The sequence below is a fragment of the Myotis myotis genome, unplaced genomic scaffold (assembly GCF_014108235.1).
Source record: "Myotis myotis isolate mMyoMyo1 unplaced genomic scaffold, mMyoMyo1.p scaffold_m19_p_13, whole genome shotgun sequence".
Taxonomy (NCBI): Eukaryota; Metazoa; Chordata; class Mammalia; order Chiroptera; family Vespertilionidae; genus Myotis; species Myotis myotis.
This window is the reverse complement of record NW_023416317.1, coordinates 50,115,377-50,133,366: the sequence shown is the minus strand read 5'-3', so window position 1 is coordinate 50,133,366 and position 17,990 is coordinate 50,115,377. Positions and strand designations below refer to the sequence as shown.

The 17,990-nt window shown below is 44.6% G+C and overlaps 1 protein-coding gene across 5 annotated transcripts in view; it reads left to right on the top strand.

Annotated features, from left to right (window-relative positions):
• The first annotated feature begins 257 nt into the window (after positions 1 to 257).
• Positions 258 to 17,990, top strand: part of SNRK (SNF related kinase) — a 42,276-nt gene continuing 24,543 nt past the window's right edge. The window contains exons 1-5 of one of the 5 annotated variants that reach the window (XM_036333148.1): positions 258 to 386; positions 3,461 to 3,510; positions 6,029 to 6,067; positions 14,419 to 14,480; positions 16,017 to 16,711. In XM_036333148.1, coding sequence (XP_036189041.1) covers positions 16,123 to 16,711 — 589 coding nt within the window. In that variant the 5' untranslated portion in view covers positions 258 to 386; positions 3,461 to 3,510; positions 6,029 to 6,067; positions 14,419 to 14,480; positions 16,017 to 16,122. The remainder of the gene's footprint in view (positions 387 to 3,460; positions 3,511 to 6,028; positions 6,068 to 14,418; positions 14,481 to 16,016; positions 16,712 to 17,990) is intronic. The other 4 variants (XM_036333147.1, XM_036333151.1, XM_036333146.1 and 1 more) reach the window with 4 other exon arrangements.

The following is a 17,990-nucleotide window of genomic DNA, read 5'->3' as shown; positions in this document are numbered from 1 at the left end:
TTCTCGGCCATTATCCCGAGACCCTGGTGCTTCCTCCTTCGCCGTCCCCGATCCTCCGCGGGCTCCTCGCCGGCCTCCTCACCACCAGCCGCACCGCCAGCCGCACCCCCAGACTGACAGCGGCCGCGACGCTGCCAGGATGCCCTCCTGCCCCGAGCCCCAGGGCCCGCAGGTGCGCCCCGCCCCGCCCCTCCCGAGTCCCCGCCCCTGCGCTCCCGTCACAGTGACGCGGGGCCCGCGCAGGCGCAGCTCGGCCCCGCCCCTCCCCGCTGCCGGCCGCCCGCCTGCTCTGTATTATGATTAGCTCTGGGTGCGGGGAATCGGCGGCCGGGAGGGAGTCTTCGGAGCCGCGGCCGCTGCAGACGGACGCCCGCCTGCGGGCTGAGGTAGGGGGAGCGCAGATCGCGGCCGAGTGCGGCGGCCCTGGGCCGGGGTGCGGGGCGGGCCTCCGCCGCCTGCTCCCGCCGCCGTTGCGGGGCTGGCCGCCCGTGCAGGGGCGCCCGCCGCTGGCGGAAAGTAAGTTGCGCGCTCCGCGCTCCCCGCGCCGGCTGCAGCGCGGGCCCAGGCAGATGCGGGGCCCGGGCTGCGGCGGCCCCGACCCGGGGCGACGGCGACGCGGCCTGGCAGCGAGGCGGCGGCGGGGCCCTGGCGGGAGCCGTCACTGCGGCGACCGGCGGCGGGCGCCCGGAGGCCCTGCCCTTGCGGCCGCGGCGGGATTGCGGCACCTCGGGAGGCGCCCGCATCCCCTCCCCGCCCCGGAGCGGGCCGAGTGCGGCGCCCGCAGGGCCCCGCGCTGCAGCCGGGCTCCCCGCGCCCGGGTTTTCCCATGCAGGGTGTATCCTCCGAATGTGTTTTCCTTTTGCAAACGCATCTGGAAATGTGGCTGCAGCAAGGGGGTTCCTCGGTACAACCGCAGCCTTACAATAGAACGGGGATATTGTTGTCGGTGGAGAAAGGGCAGCGGGGTACGGAAGGAGGAGCGGTGCCGTTCCCGAGGGAGAGCTAGAATTTTTCACATTGGGAAACCTCCGTTCTTTTCCGTAGTCATCGCCTGTTGATTTCTTTCTGGACCATTTGACAGAAACCTACTGCCTTTTACTTGGACTTGGGATCCAGGAAAGTGACAGCTTTTTCTCCCCTGGGGGGGAGGGGGGTGTTTCTGAAGCTGTGCTAGTCCTGACAGTTGGACCAGATACAATCTAATAGCTTCCTAGGGGACTTGGTTTCAAGTCCAGTGTTTGGGGGACTTTACCAGTAGGGTTCTTAAATCTGTGGATGTCTGGATATGGGACCTGTCAAACTGTCAAGTCCCCCCTCCCCCCCTCCCCCCCATTTAATTGAGTGCATTCTCAGAGTCTTAAGAACCCATGTTAAAGCTGACTTAATGCCTTTCTCGTTTTATGGTGAAAGGTGAAGCATGGCTTGCAAGTGATGGCACCCCAAATGCTGGCCATCCTATTGGATTTCCACCAAATTCCAATCAAGCATCAGATTCCTCCGTTTGGGTTCATTATACAGAGTTGGGACACTATTCCCAAGTCAGTCTAATTTATCAGCATGTGTATCAGTGCACTTTAAAGGCAAGCCTGGGGTTGTCAAGGCTTATGTAACCACTCTGTTAATTTATAATCTTGTTACATTGCTTTCCAGATTTATAAAATCATTCCCTTCAGGAAATCTGTCTTCAACGTCTGCTTAAATATTTCTCTTGGAATTGGGTTCCTGAAGAGGAATGTACTGTACAACTGGTGTTTAAAGCATACTAATTAGACAAGTTCCTTTAAAAAAAAAAAAAGCATTGACTCTTTTATCCCACTGTTTAATTTCCCCTAGAAAAACAGACGACATTCCCATTTCACAGAACTAGGAATGAGAGAAGGTGCATGACATTCCCAAGGTCATGTGTGGAAGCGGTGTAGTAACTGAAAATCCAGTGCACGGGGTTAACTTTTCTTAATGCTCCATCTTCCAGGCTTTCCGGGCAGAAACTTGGAGTGCCACCTTTCCCTTTTGCAAACCTATAGTTGTTTCTTTTTTAAGTTTTATGCACACAAAAATTACTCCCACCCTATTAATTTTTTTTTTTTTACTGTTCTGAATACGATTTCTTGCAGTGAGATCCATTCATATATAACATATGAGGACTCAGAAGTTATACTGATTTTCATTTTTCCAGAACTGCAATATGGATGGGCCTTTTATGGTTCAAATATAATCCCATAATCCTAAAACGGAGGCTTTTAAATGTCCTTATTAAAATGGAAGGACGTTCACATTGTTACTCGGCGCAGGAAATACTATTTGTCTGAAGTTGACTGCGGGTGTTTCATACGAAAGTGAAACTGAATAGAAAATAGGTGTTTATTTCTGTCGATACCCAGCAGCCATGGGTCTACGCTTTGGTAGAAATAAGGCATGATTTCTTCGCTGTAGCAGCTTGTCTGAGCCTCGGAGCTCATTGCACTGCTTAGGAAGAAAAGGGTACAAGTGACCTTCCCACACGGTCAGAATTATAGGAATTAAAAACATAGGTAAGGAACTCCTAAAGACTTGATTTAACTGTACGCCAGCTCTGTTTGGCTTAACAACCGAAAGTCAGAGTTTTAGCCAACGTGCTTTTCTAGGGCAACTATTATTGAGAATTTAGGTACTTCCCAGCCTGCACATATGTGCAGGTCAAGTCTTAGAGCAATGTAGGTGGAAATGGTGACTGGATTCTAGCAGTTTTGAATGTAAACTTAGCCAATGATCATTTATTCATGGAGCCTTTGTGTGTGTCTATTTCTGGGGCACCGGGTTAGAGGGTAGCAATAGCTTACAGGCTGTCGGGGACACCAAGGTGAACAGTAGGGTCTGGTGAATGCCTGGGTGAGGCTTAGGCAAATCCCTCAGAAGCACAGAGATGGGGGACAAGGAATCTGACTTGGGGAGGCTTCACAGAGGGGGTGATGGCTGAAGTGCTCTTAGAGGACAGGTAGAGTTCTCAGGTGGAGAAAAGGGGAAAGGGCCCTCAGAGTTCAGGGAGGCTGAGAAGTCAAGGCCAAGTGGTAGAGGGAGGACTTGGATCCAAGTGGGTGAAAGGGAGTTGAGGTAGAAACAGTGCAGCTGTTCTCTTTTTTTAAGAATGTGAAAAGAAAGGGGGAGGAGTAGGGCAATAGCTTTGGGGATGGAGGGGGACTGCCCTGCTGTTTTGCTATAGTTTGGGAGGAGCTGTGTGAAATGCCTGGGACTCGGTGAACACCGAGTGAACGCTGGAGGTGTGCTGTGTGCACCAGTGACCTGAAGCCACATTATCCACCCTGTGGGCTCCCTCCTCATCAGTTTTCTGTACATGTGTTTGGGGTAGAGGCCTTCTATGCCATGGGAAACCATTTTCTGCTGGTGGTATGGGAGGAGTGCACCGAAAGAGGATGTCTGCCTTATTGTTCCTCAACATGTATTTCTCTGCTGTCACTTCCAGAGCCTCCTGAGATTCTGCTTTGGCACCTCCAGCATTTGGCCTCTGCTCAGGTAGGCTCTTCCACAAGTCAGGCCTCATTCCCTCTCCTTCCTGTGTCCTGGCCCCAGACTGCCGCTCTGAGGCTCCTCAGTAGCTATTTCAAAGTCAGAGGCCATTGTCTGCCCATGTGCTGTGATGGCTTAAGTTCCGGAGTGTCTCCAGCCTCAGGCAAGATTGGGTGTGTTTGTCTCTCTAAAGGCGGACTCCTACAGCCACCCCTTGGCCGGAAAGGTGATGCAGGTTATGAAATCCCTGCTCCAGAATGCAGGCTACAGGACGTGCGCTGGTCCAGGCCTAGCCTCAGTGCGCCTCCGTTCACAGCATTATCTTCCTCAAACCCAAAAGAGGGTCAGTTCCTTGAAGGCAGAGACCTTTGATTCCTACGTGCCCAGACCAGAGTCATGCCTTGGGCATAGCCAGTGTCCCCGGGAAGAATGCCCACGAAGAAGCTTGAAAAAAATCTAAACTTCTGTTTGTGGGTTTTTGTCAGCCTGGTAATAGAAACCATCCCGTTTTACTGCAGCTGGGTTGGATCTGAATTGTTTCACAGTCATAGAACTTGAGGTCTAGAAGCCCGTCTTCTACTCGGTACTAACATGTAGTAGACGCTCAGGAAATGGTATCTCCCTTCCCGTGTTCCCGGTCGAGTGAACGGTCCCCCTGCTACCACTCTCCACCCGACTCCTCCTCGATTCCCTCTGATCTGTCCCTGAGCGTTGAGTTCTTAGACTCTGCTTCCAAAATGTGTCTCCTCCGTCACCTCCTCCTCCTCGCTGCCCAGATGCTGGCAGCCCTCAGCGTTAAGTCTTCATTTACCTGGAGACATTTTCAGTGTCTCCTTCCCTGTCTCCCAGCTCTAGGCTGATCTCCACTTTGCTGCCAGAGTGGTTTGTTGAGCTGTCATCTCTGACTGCTGTGCCCAGCTCAGGACTCCTCTTTGGCTTCTCAGTGCCAGCTTTCATTTGTTCACTTCATAAAATGTGATCCGTGGATTTTGGGTCGATGATCTACTCAGCAGGCTCTGGGATACAGAACTGAATAAAACAGGCATGGTCCTTACCGGGACTGAGCCTACCATTTATTCTAGTGGGGAACACAGATTATTTATCGCATAATCACACAATTACATAACCACAGCTGTGATAAGGGCTGTGATGAAAAAGGACGTGGTGCTGCGAGAGCACCGGGGTGTGGGAGAGAGTGGTGGTCAGGAAGGTGACCTTTAAGCACAGGCAGAGCTAGCCAGCCCTGAGGAATATCAACTGACTTGCCAGGCCGGTGGGTATCTGCCCTGTGCCTCCCTGTCCGACCTCGTCTCCTGTGCCCTGCATGTGTGTTTGTCCCAGACACACCCAGCTCTCTCAGGTCTCTGCTGGAAGGCCTCTTTCCCACCAAAACCATGTTCAGCTCTTAGTTCAAACTCAGAAAAAGCAATTTCTCTGAGCTCCTTCCTGTGAACTCCAGATTGGAAACACCTTGGGACCCTCCTCGCTGTCCAGCAGAGGTGTGTGGGGGCAGTTGGTTGGGCCTGTTAAGAGTGAGGATACTGATATCAAAACAAGATGGGGAGCTGAGTGTGCAGCCCCTCCGTACTGGACCCTCCTGGGAGGAAGGCCGGTTCTGGAAAGGTGTGCAAAGATGTGTGATTTTGATCACACTCACACCTTGCTCATATGTATTATTGCACGTAGCTTTTAGTCACTGCCCAGAGTGGCCAGTATCTCTGTTTTATAAAGACACACCTGTTTGAGATGTTGGGTCATGTGTTGGGCTGCAGATCCTGTGGTATTGGTCCCACTGTGCTGTGATGTTGCCCCTTATATTTGCTGAATAAATGAATTTTGATCATTTTTAAAGTGTACCTTTATGGTGGATTTAAGAGAAAAGTTGACCATGTGGTATTTTGAAATGCTGAATCTTAGGTGCTGTCCCAGCTCCTCTCTGATGTCCCGCCCCCCTCTGTGTACACACACCTCTCAGGCCATCATATTGTCTTCATATTGCACAGCGAGGGGAACATGTTTGAATAATAGATCTAACTGAGCTTAATTAATATTCAGCCACGTTGGTCCTTCCATACTAGAGATTATATTTTACATAACGTAAGTTTTACTGTATAATTTATCTAGGTAAAGTTCATTTTATTTATTATTTTTTTCAATTACTGTGGACATACAATATTATATTAGTTTCAGCTCTACAACATAGTGATCAGACGTTATTACAAAGTGATCACCCCAGTAAGTCTGGTATCTACCCGACACCATACACAGTTATGACAATATCATTGGCTATATTCCCCGTGCTGGACTTCACATCCCTGTGAGGTAAAGTTCACTTTACAGTTAGAACAATGTATTAAATAATTTGTGGGCAAATTATGTAGCAGAGCGTAATGTTTTCGTGGCTCTCTTTTTGAAATAGTTTAAACATTGTGTAGCCGTTTTTATTCATTTGTTTTTTACTTGGACCAAAGCAGAGTGGTTGAACTTTAAAGTTTGACTTTCTGTTTTACCTCATTTTCTACAGGTCAGACAGTTCTCTCCTTATTGGCATAAAGCCTTATGAGTAAGTACGGCTGGAGAAGTGTGGAGTGAGAATATTCAGGCTGCTGTTTTAGGGCTTGATTTTATCCTTTGCCCTCCTATTTTGTGAGTATTTGCTAATCTTGCGAAGGAAAATCCTTTTTTAGAAACAAATGGAGGAAATGTAATTTGCAAAGTCCATTAAAGTGGCAGTTTTGGAAAGGATGAAGTTTTTAAGTAGAAAACAGAACCTCCCCAAGTTTCCCATTCATTTTGAGCAGGTGAGATTTCATGATCGTTGCCTAAATGGTGAACCATTAGGTATTTTTCAGGATCATCCTTCTTAGCCCTGATGAACTTACCTCCCTTGTACCTCAAGTCATAACCTCTCCCCAACTGGTGTCCTTTGCAGAGTTAGTGAGTGGTCTGCTATCCGCCTGTTTCCCCCACTTTTAGGAAAGGTGTCTATGACTTCCATGGGAGGGCAAGCTGTGGTCTGTGGGCTGCCCCTGTCCACGAGGTCCTGCCTTTTGTATCCTCTGCACTTCCTTTGACATAGCTCCCCGCGGCTAACTTGTATAAATATTTATTTATTTTTATACATAGATAACTTCTTTGTAAGAGTCTAAAGGACTGTGTTGTGTCCTACAGAATTAGGGCTCAAATATTTTTTTCTGATGAAAATAGACTCAGTGTACCTGTTGCTTCCTCAGCCTGCAGGAATTGCATACCTTATTCCTTCCTCGAGGGAAGCAAGCTATTTCATTGAATGTCTTGTTTATTAACATGACATAAATAGGGTTTAGACAATGTATTTTCAGGGAAATTGGTTTATCTCACAGATCTCAATGGAAAAGTAAATTGTGTACAGAAAGTAAAAAATTTAATAACCTCCACCTTTCCTAGGTTATAAAAGCAGTACACATTCACTGCCAAAAACTTAAAACGCATACTAGTAAAGAGAAAAAAATTATATAATCTTATCAATTTAGTAATTTGGTATTTTTAACATAAAAGCATGTACAAATTGTATGCTTTTTCAAAAAAATTGGGATCCGTTGCCATGAAATTTGGCATGTGAGTTTTTTTCCTTACTATTTTATTGTGAGGATTTCTCCACAAGATTAAATAGCCTCAAAAAAACGGCAGCATAGTGTTAATGTTAGGTGTACTGTAATTTGACATTTTCTTATTGTAGACCTTTAGGTTATTTGTGATTATTTTGTAAATATAACTGAACATTGTTGAATGTAAATATTTGTCCTTGTCTTCATTTCATTAAGACATAAATCTCAAAGTAAGATTTTAAAATTAAGTGTATGCATCATTTTAAGGTTCTCATACATGTATTGCCAAATTGCTTTTCAGAAAGGTAATTTGCAGTCCCACAGTGTGAGGGAGTCCCCAAAGGATTCTGTCTTTCAGTCAGTCAGTGAAATGTTCGGTGTTTATGGATTGGTTTATTTTTTTTCTGTTTCAACCATCTTTTTTGACCATATGTGTGTGTTTTTTTAAGATAGCTTATTGATTTTTAGAGATAGAGAAAGGGAAAGGGGGGGGGGGACATCAATGTGAGAATGCACCATCAATTGGCTGCTTCCTGTATGCCCCCTACTGGGGATAGAGCCCACAACCCAGGCATGTGCCCTTGACTGGGAATCAAACAGGCAACCTCTTTGTTCATGGGACAACTTCCAGCCAACTGAGCCACACCAGCCATGACTGACCATCTATAATAATAAAAGGGTAATATGCAAATCGACCAAACAGCAGAACGACAGTCCAGATGACCTTCTGACGACCTTCTGGATGAAGCCGGGTTGCGAGGGCCGAGCCCCTTGCACGAATTTTGTGCATCGGGCCTCTAGAATCTTAATAACCATCTTTGTCACAGTATCAGTGGGGTGGGGTTGGGGGGGTCTTGGATCGAGGGGAATGGGTAGGCAGTTAAAATGGGTTCTGACAGTGTTAATAAAAGCTTTGGAAGAGAGGTTTGATTAAGTTTTTAAAGTCTCCATAACTTCCAACCTATTTTCCTGGCAGAGAAGTAACTGTGGGTTGACTTTATTTATTTTGGAGTAATTTCTACACACCAGCTTTTGCTTAAGTCATTATTTATTATGTGAGCGCTTTCTACCTGGGCTGTCACCATAATTTTTAAAGTCTCACTTACCCTTTGGTGTAGACATAGTGACATGCTTAGCATTTTTCATCAATTAACGAGAGGCACTACCTTTTAGGAATTTGAACTTGTTACCTGTGCTACTGGCCCAGGTTTTATGGTGTGGTTGTTAATCCCTTTATCTCTACAAACACCCAGTACTACTCTCCATCAGTTAATAGATGTCTGGTTCCTGAATACATTGATTCCTTGACCTGAAGCTATCTTGGACTATAGCTTGTTTTACTTAGAGGAAACAAAGATGACTTAACTCAGTACTTCAAGGGATCGATCCACATTGGCAACCCCATCACTGACTTGCAGGACTGGGGGCAGGCTTTTCAGCCTGGCGTTCCTGGTCACCTCAGTGACCCCTGAGTCCATTAAAATTGACTACTTAGAAGAAAACTTTCAGAACATACCTTAGCAGGCAGTTACTTTCCATTGGGAAATACTTTCTTAGACATTTGGAGGTACTAGTTTTGCCTGGTAGGACATTTTTCATAGTAAATAATTGACTTTAACATTTAATTTGTAGTTCCCATCTTAATGCTATCCAGTGGCTGCAGACTGACACTATCTGATCACCATACAGTAATGATTGTCCAATCCAGTGGAAACCTCTGGATTCTTCCATAACCTTGGAGCTGCTGCTTCATCTTTGATTTCTAGCTTATACTGACAACTGCCAGGGGGAGGAGTGCTATTCCAGAAATGTGGGCTATTGTGTTTTTGGTTTAAAAAAAAAAACAAATATATATATATATTATTTTTTCACAGAGAGGAAGGGAGAGGGATAGAGAGTTAGAAACATCAGTGAAAGAGAAACATTGATCAGCTGCCTCCTGCACACCTCCTACTGGGGATGTGCCCGCAACCAAGGTACATGCCCTTGGCCGGAATCGAACCTGGGACCTTTCAGTCCGCAGGCCAACACTATCCACTGAGCAAAACCGGCTAGGGAATGTGGGCTCTTGTTTACTTGGGATGACGAGATCATCAGGGTTGTGTTTCTTTTGCTTGACCTGGAGGTTGTTGATGTTTCCTAGGATTTCGTCTTCTGTCTTCCTTTCGGCCTGTGCCATTTCTCTTCGAGCCATCTTTGAAAGTTCGGCGGCAAGGTCAGGGGGCTAATACTCACTGAGGGAATGCTAGTTCCTCCACTCAAGTTGGCTCTTCTATAAACATACAGTTTTGTCTGATATTTCCCCTGAGTAAGAATTACAGTTTTCAGTTTTTATATTTGAGGAAGATATCAGATAATTTCCATGTGTAAGAAGCTTAAGTCCAATTTTAGTGTGGCTTTTCAAAAACTCTTGTAGTTGTTTGTATTAGAGAGCACATTTTTTGTAGTTGTTAATCCTCAGTGGAGGATATTTTTTCATTGATGTTTAGAGAGAGTAGAAGGGAGGGTCAGAGACAGAGAAACATCGATGTGAGAGAGAGACATTGATTGGTTGCTTCCTGTATGCGCCCTGACCTGGGCTGGGTATCAAGCCTGCAACCAAGGTACATGCCCTTGACCAGAATCAAACTTGTGACCTTCAGTCTGCAGGCTCACACTCTAACCACTAAGCCAAATCGGCTAGGTTGAGGGCACATATTTTTTTTAAAAAGCATGTCATTTGTTTGGGAGGTTTTTGTACGTTTGAATATTGGCAGTCTGATTTTGTGGGGAAATTTATACTATCCCAAACAAAACAGAGAGAGGTTATAAAGTGGCCTAGTTTTTGCACATGGCCTTTTTGTTCAACTCCTCTCCTGTCTCGTGCCATGGCTTGGTTCCGAGTTACCCAGGCAGAGCCACCTCGGTTCACTGGGCCATTCTGCCCTCACCTCTCCCGGGGGAGGAGTGAGTAGCAGACATTGTTTGATATACAGACCACGCTGCAGTGGTGGTGATGTCAGTGACAAGCTGAAAGAGAATTTTGACAAGAATAACAGGGTGACTTCCAAAATGACAGGAGGTTTAACAGAGGCTGGTTCTACAACTGTTTTCAGCAGCTTGCAAAATGTGTATGGGGCCACCCACACTTCCTTCCTCTTCTCTAGCCACGCCCGCCCGCACACAGCTTGCTTCTCTCCTCGGTGGGCGAACATCAGCATATTCTTGCAACACACACTAGTACTTCCGCAGATACTGTGAACACTCTCGAGTAGTTGGCCTGTCTCATTTAGGTCCAGCCTGGTTTCATGCATGTGTGAGCATTTGCCAAATTAGAAGACGGCTTTAGAACAGCCCGACTTAGTGGTTTTCCTACTTTAAAAGATGCCATCTTAGCTATGTAGCATTATAAATATTGATTTAGAATAACTTGGTGCATGGGAAAATGTTCATCATATAGAAGGAAATCCAACTCTTTGTATATGGCATCTTAGTGTTGTAAAGAGGCATAGGTTTAAAGGATATGTACTCAAATCCAAAGGGAGGTCATTCTAAGTGAGGTTATGGGTGGAGTTTCTACCGCTATTGTGCTTTTCTGCATTTTCCAAATTGTCTAAAGTGAACTTGTATTATTTTGTGAGGAGAAATACTTAAAAATGGGTACAGCTCCCCCTCTGGGTCCCTGTGCTCACACTCGAGGGTATTCCATTTTATTTAAAAAACTAGAGGCCCGTTGCATGAAGATTCACGCAATAGGCCTTCCTTCCCCTGGCTGCCAGCACTGGGACCCAGGCCTTTGGTCCGGCCGCAGCAGCGAGGCTTGGCTTCTCCGCTCCGGCCGCAGCGAGGCTTGGCTTCTCAAGCAGAGAAGCCAAGCCTCTTCAGTCTTCAGTCGTCCTCAGTCTTCAGTAGTCTTCAGTCTTCATTCCATGCCTGCATATGCAAATTAAACGCCATCTTTGTTGGGTTAATTTGCATACTCATCCTGATTGGCTGGTGGACATAGTGGAGTGACACCAATTTGTATGTTTCTCTTTTATTAGTGTAGATTTTGTCTGAACGTATATTAGACATAGAAAATAATTTGGAAGTCTGTTTACCAAAACATTAACAGATTATATGCTGAGATATTTCTTCCATACATGAAACAAAATTACTAAAAGGAAAATGATAGGGCAGGAGAAAAAGCAGGAAACAGCTTATAAAGTTATGAACAGTATGGTCACACCTTTGTAAAACAAAAAAAGAAGTTGCATATGAATCTTTGCAGAAAGACCTCCAAGATATTAATAGTGCTGGTCTTCAGTGGTAGGACTGTGGGTACCTCTTTATTTCCTGATTTCTAGTCTATATTTTTTGAGACTTTTCTGTAAGAATGTTTTACTTTGATGGTAAAAAATGTAAAGAAATAGTCCTTTTTTGAAGGATAGATTTGATAGAAAGTCATCTTAGTATCAATTTAAAAGCAAGTACTTAGATTCTGTGTGATGTTTTATTGAAAAATCATCAGACTTTGATGCTTAACTAGAGACATTATTTCCCTTATCAATCTCACAGCACCCATTTTCAATTTCATACATGTTAGGAAAATGAACAGCAGGGTTTTTATGAAAGCCACAGAGATAATAGCTCAGTAAATTCATTCTCTTGAAGTAGAGGGGTGCGCCCGGCCAGCTCAGCCAAGGGTTCGGTGAGCCTGAAGGGGGGGCAGCGAAGGATGTAGAAAAGACAAACAAAGAGAATAAGCTGGGTTTAGTTGGATCTCCTGTGCCTGGCAAAGGCCACAGAGAAGACCCAGACAGCAAGCTGAGCCTTTATTTTATAGTCAGAGGTAAACAAGGTAGTGGTCGCCATAGTTACAGTGTTCTTGTGAGTTTCACTTGTTTTGGTAGCACTTGCTGCATCTCCCTCAGCCCATTAGCTACCCAGATAAGATCTAGGGAGGTCATAAGGTCAAGTCTAATTATTCCAAGAGGGCTGCCCTCTAAGCTGGGATGTCGGAAGCCGGTCCATCCTTGCTGCTTGACACAGTCGCTTCAGGGAAGAAACATCTGCACAGCATATGTTTCAAGGGACCTGGCGTATATGGCATACTGTTCTTGATATGTTTGCTCCCCTTCTTAGCGCTATGTGTTTTAACCAGGGTCACCTCTCTGAGAAAAGTTGTTTCCCCAGGTGGGAATTTTTCCCTGGAGTTAGGGATTAACAGGACTAAGGAAGGGAATAAATCAGTAAAACCCCTTAACTAAGTGCCAGGTGGGTAGTTAATCACGGTCACTACGAACAATCACGCTTAAGCTACATAATCTTTACTTAGGATAATCTCCTTCAGTTACTTCCTTGTAGTTTAACAGAACAGTAGAGTAGTGACCTTGGGATGGAGATAACAAACGCCCTAACCTTTAGAATAGAATGGATAGGATTAAAATCAAATGGTATAGATCAGGGGTGGGCAAACTTTTTGACTCGAGGGCCACAATGGGTTCTTAAACTGGACCGGAGGGCCGGAACAAAAGCATGGATGGAGTGTTTGTGTGAACTAATATAAATTCAAAGTAAACATCATCACATAAAAGGGTACGGTCAGTTTTATTCATTTCAAACGGGCTGGATCCGGCCCGCGGGCCGTAGTTTGCCCACGGCTGGTATAGATACAGATGTAACAGGAGAATAAAAACAGAACCTAGCTGGAGTACCTAGCTGGAGACCCTGACTAGAGAACCTGGCTAGGCTGCTGATCAGCTGAATGCTGTCTCCGTGTCATTTCTTCTTTGCCGACTCCGTCTACACCTTTGGGAACCCCTGGACCTGCTGGGGTTGGACCCCAACACTGGGACTTGTTTGTGGCTTTGCCAACAGGTCAGTCTGAGGCTTAACCCTATAGCCGCTCCCTACAGAGGGGAAGACTGAAAGAGTGTCTAATTGGGGGAGAGGGAATGAAATCATCAGAACAGCAGTGGTGGTGGAGGTAGCTAGTGCTTCATGCATGCTTGCTCTACGCTAGCCTTTATACTAAACACTTTCCCCACATTAATTCAGTTCATCCTCACCACAACCCATGAGGTCCTGTTTTCACACTGTAGTTTCTAATGAGGAAACTCATCACTCATAGAGATCAGGGTTTGCTGAGGTCCCGTGGCTAGTGATTGGTGAGCTGGGATTCCAGTCCAGCCGTTGGCCTTCAGAACCAGTGCCACCCACACTACCGTGCCATAGAGACTGTGGATGAAAGAGAGAAACAGGCACAGGTGATGGGAGAAGCTACTGTATCCCACTTGGAGCTGAAGGACCCGGTGCATCCCAGGGATCACCTGGCATTAGATGCAGGCCTGTGCCCTTGACTTTGCTGGCCCCGTTTTGTGCTATAGAACTGTCTCCTCTCTCCATGCCCTCATTCCCAGCAACACACTTGTTTTCACACCCACCTTTCCTTCTTCTTTCACCTTTCCTGCCTGCTTCCCCCCAAGCTCATGTGAGCTTGGATTCATGGTTATGGACACTCACCGTAGTGTATTGCATAAGTTGCCTTTGGCCTCGTATTATGACTGCCCAGGCCTCTCAGTTATTTGTGTGATATTTAGTGTCCTGGAAAGGCCTGTAAGGCTTCCTCTAGTCAGTCCCCTCGCTGTGCCATGGACGTCGATGTCAGTGAGCTGCTCACATTCTCTGTGTCCATAGTGATAGTTTCTTCTCTGCTATCAAGTAGAAAGCCTCTAGTGCAAAGGTGTTTGGTGTGTTCCCTGGTGGTGGCATTGCCATGGATTTCTGCTGGCCTGCTGGAGGACAGAGGGGGGGGGGGGGGTGGGGGGGAGGGCGGGGCGGGGGGGGGGGCGGGGAAGGTTGCCTCCTGAGCTACTGGAGTGTTTCCTGAGCCTGGAGCGGCTTCTGCAGGCAGGTTGGGCTTGGGAGCCAGGCTGAGTGGGTTGGAGCCCTGGACTGCTTGCTGCTTAGTGGGCACCTTGAGCCTCACTGTGCCTACCCTGCAGGCTCTTGGTGAGGAGTCCGTGACGTACGGATTTGGTGCCTGCGGTCAGGAGGCATTTAGAAAATGGCCAGTTTAGTGTTGTTCAGTATTATCATTTCTTCCTCCTTCCAGTAGAATCATTTCTCTGAGCTGTCTACCTGGAACGATCTCTAGGTATATGTTCACTGTGAGATTCCTGTCGACTACAAAGATTCCTGGAACCGGTTGCAGTTCACAGAGGGGAGAAAGATAATGGGGGACGGGTCACTAAAGACAAATATGCCATTTTATGTTTGGACCCAGCCGTAGGGTATATAATTTGACTTTACGCAAATTTAAAACAAATGGAACTAAACTAAAATATTTTTCTGTGTTTTCTTTTAGGAGAAAAAAGCAAGTAACAAAACACAGAAATAAGAAGGATTATTCAATATGCAGTTTGCAGGGTATGTCTCGGAGCCAGTACAAAGTCACCTTTGCTTTATGTAACCCACGTCTTCACAGTTGGCATTGGTGTTCACAGTGCGAGATCCTCAGAGATCAAAAAAGATTTAGTTGTTTCCTACACTAACTCACAATACACTTGATAGTGAGATTAGACAGTGGACTAATACTTTAAGAGATGCTCACTAACAAGGACATTTTTCCTCCCAACCTTCAGTGAATTATGATGTCCTGTTTTTAGGAATACAATTGTAGTTTTATAGACACTGAAAAGGGGGCATGTGTACAAAGGAAGTAAATTCTTTGATAGTGAGTGTGAGGAATCATTTCACTACAGGGTAGTCTTTCTTTACAAGAGATCCTATAAGATTCGTTCCCATGAACTTGCTAGTAGATTAAAAATTATTTCATAGTGCCCTTTTGCTGGCACAGTTCTGAGAAATGTCATAGAGTGTTAATTGTGATTACCTCTGGGTACCCCAGAAAAGACTTTTTTCCTTATCTCTCTATTTTACTACTTTTGTAATAAAAATTTTCAATTAATTAAATTAAAATTTAATTTAAACAGATTTACTTATAAAATGTGATTTATATAGCCACTTTCCAGGAAGCGCATCTAAACTAAAGTGATAGATGAAAAAAATATGTATTATATAACTTGGGGGCATCCTGAAGAAGTTTGTTTTGAAAACTGAAGTTGTATTTGCAATAGTCACATTGACTTGGGTAGAATTTTAAGAATAATTACAGCTCTTATAATTAATTGAAGTTAAAGATTTAAAGATACTTTTCTGTCCCCTGGAGTTAGCTTAGAGTTCTATTTTTGAAAATTAAATATGCTTAAACTTTTTTGGGGGGAACTACTGTCCAAATAAAGTAAGATCTTACCATTTAGATTTTCCTGTTAATCTTACTAAAATTATTAGCTCAGATACCAAAGATAACACACAGTATAGAAAAAATTTACTTCCCCCCAACACTTATACATACTACTGATTTCTTATTTAAACAGTCTTAGTAGGAACAATTAATAATTTAGTTTCTGAAATTAATTTGCAGAAACAGTGTAGCATAATGGTTCAGAGCACAGGTTTTAGTGTCAGACGCCTCACCTCTTGTGCCCGCTGGCCTATAGCTTAGGCCAAATTACTACTCTGTCCTCAAAACGGGGCCACGAGTCCTTATCTCTGAGAGCAATTGTAAGGATTAAATGAGGATGATGAAAAACATTTCGCATGTTTTGACTTATTTTGTTTATTTAAATATGTATAGAGAGAGGGGGGTAGTGATTCATATCACTTGCATTTGCATGGGAGATTTGACTTTATGCCTCCTATAGTTGACATTTTAACTCTTAAGATAGTGTCTTAAATGTAACATTGTTTAGAGTAGTCAAATGTTTATAAAGGGTGTGGGCTTTGAAATGAAAATTAAGTTTCCATTTACTTACTTCAGACTTCTCTTAAAAATTTTCTTTAATGAAATTATAAAAGGAAATGTTATAGAAACTTAATTTTGTTTCTTCTCTTATTTTGTAGATGCCCATGGCAACATTGAAAATGAATTCCTTATTTTCACCAGATATTCTTCTATGAGAAGACACGTTTCAAACAGTTTGAATAGTTTTTCTTCTGTTGGACCAGCATGGCAGGATTCAAGCGAGGATACGATGGGAAGATTGCTGGATTGTATGATCTGGATAAAACCTTGGGCCGAGGTCACTTTGCAGTGGTTAAGCTTGCCAGGCATGTCTTTACAGGTGAAAAGGTGGCAGTGAAAGTTATTGACAAGACAAAGTTGGACACACTAGCCACTGGTCACCTTTTCCAAGAAGTGAGGTGCATGAAACTGGTGCAGCATCCCAATATCGTGCGTCTCTATGAAGTGATTGACACCCAGACCAAACTGTACCTCATTCTGGAACTTGGGGATGGAGGAGATATGTTCGATTACATAATGAAACACGAGGAGGGACTTAATGAAGAGTTGGCCAAGAAGTACTTTGCTCAGATAGTTCATGCTATATCTTATTGCCATAAACTCCACGTGGTTCACAGGGACTTGAAACCTGAGAATGTGGTCTTCTTTGAAAAACAAGGTCTTGTGAAGCTGACAGACTTTGGTTTCAGCAACAAATTTCAGCCAGGAAAGAAGCTCACTACCAGCTGTGGGTCTCTCGCATATTCTGCGCCAGAAATTCTGCTTGGGGATGAGTATGATGCACCTGCAGTAGGTAGGTCACTGCCAATACCTGCTCACTTGAATTCTAGTGGCTAGAGTGCAGTGGGTCAGGTCAGTTGTTTTGTGTTTGTTTGTTGTTGTTTTTTAAATCTAAAAATAATTTCTAAGAGAATTTCTATTAAATGCATCTTTTTTTTTTTTAAATATATTTTATTGATTTTTTACAGAGAAGAAGGGAGAGAGATAGAGAGTTAGAAACATCGATGAGAGAGAAACATCGATCAGCTGCCTCCTGCACATCTCCCACTGGGGATGTGCCCGCAACCCAGGTACATGCCCCTGACCGGAATCAAACCTGGGACCCTTCAGTCCGCAGGCCGACGCTCTATCCACTGAGCCAAACCGGTTTCGGCCTATTAAATGCATCTTAATGAACAGATTGCGTTTTATGAATGCCATATAGCCCTAAAGTTGGCCATTAGTTTTCCTTTTAAGTGGCAAATGTTTATAAGGTATTTTTGTCAGAACAAAGGAAAATAAGTAAGTTATCATTTAAGGTAATCTCTTATCTGGTTATTACAATTTTTTTAAAGGTCTGGGTGCTTCTCCAATCTTCTTAGGTTCTTCTAGTCATTTCCTTTCTGGGAATCCCTTTAACAGTCACCGAGACCCTATTGTAAAGGTACTACGAATATTACAATGCAGTGCGAAGAATTTGGGCGTTGGAACCATTTATTAGTGTGACCCTGGACATTGTACTTGATCTCTTGGCTTCATTTCTTCATCTATAAAACAGAGATCAGCTACAGGCATTGTAGTATCATGTACAACAAGACACTGATTTTCAAGTTAGACTATGTGCTCTGGACAAGAAAGGGCTAAGGAATGGTTTCTGGAAGGCAAGTAGCCCACTGCAGATGTTCCTGAGGCGTGTAGGGGTTGTTTTTACTTCATTTTTAGTAATTATGGTCTTGGAATGAAAGTCGCTATGCTAGAAACAGACTGCACTTTTTCAGTGTCCACATGCATGCTAACAAATGGCAGTCTTAACACTGTAATTTTAAGAATGAAAGCAATTTTAAAATCAGGTGATTAGCCAAAAATGATCCTTATCTGCTGAGGTGAGAGCAGTTAGCCTTCACCATGTTCAAAGCAGGTACTTGTATTTGTTTTAGAGCTGCGGTTCTTCACTTTCTCTGGCTCAGTGATACCTTACGTTTTGGTGGACACATCTTAAAATTGCGTGCTGAAGCATCTTTAATTATTCCTTCTCTGGACCTAACTTACTATTCGTGAAGGACATCTCAGAATCCTGTGTGCATTTAAAAATG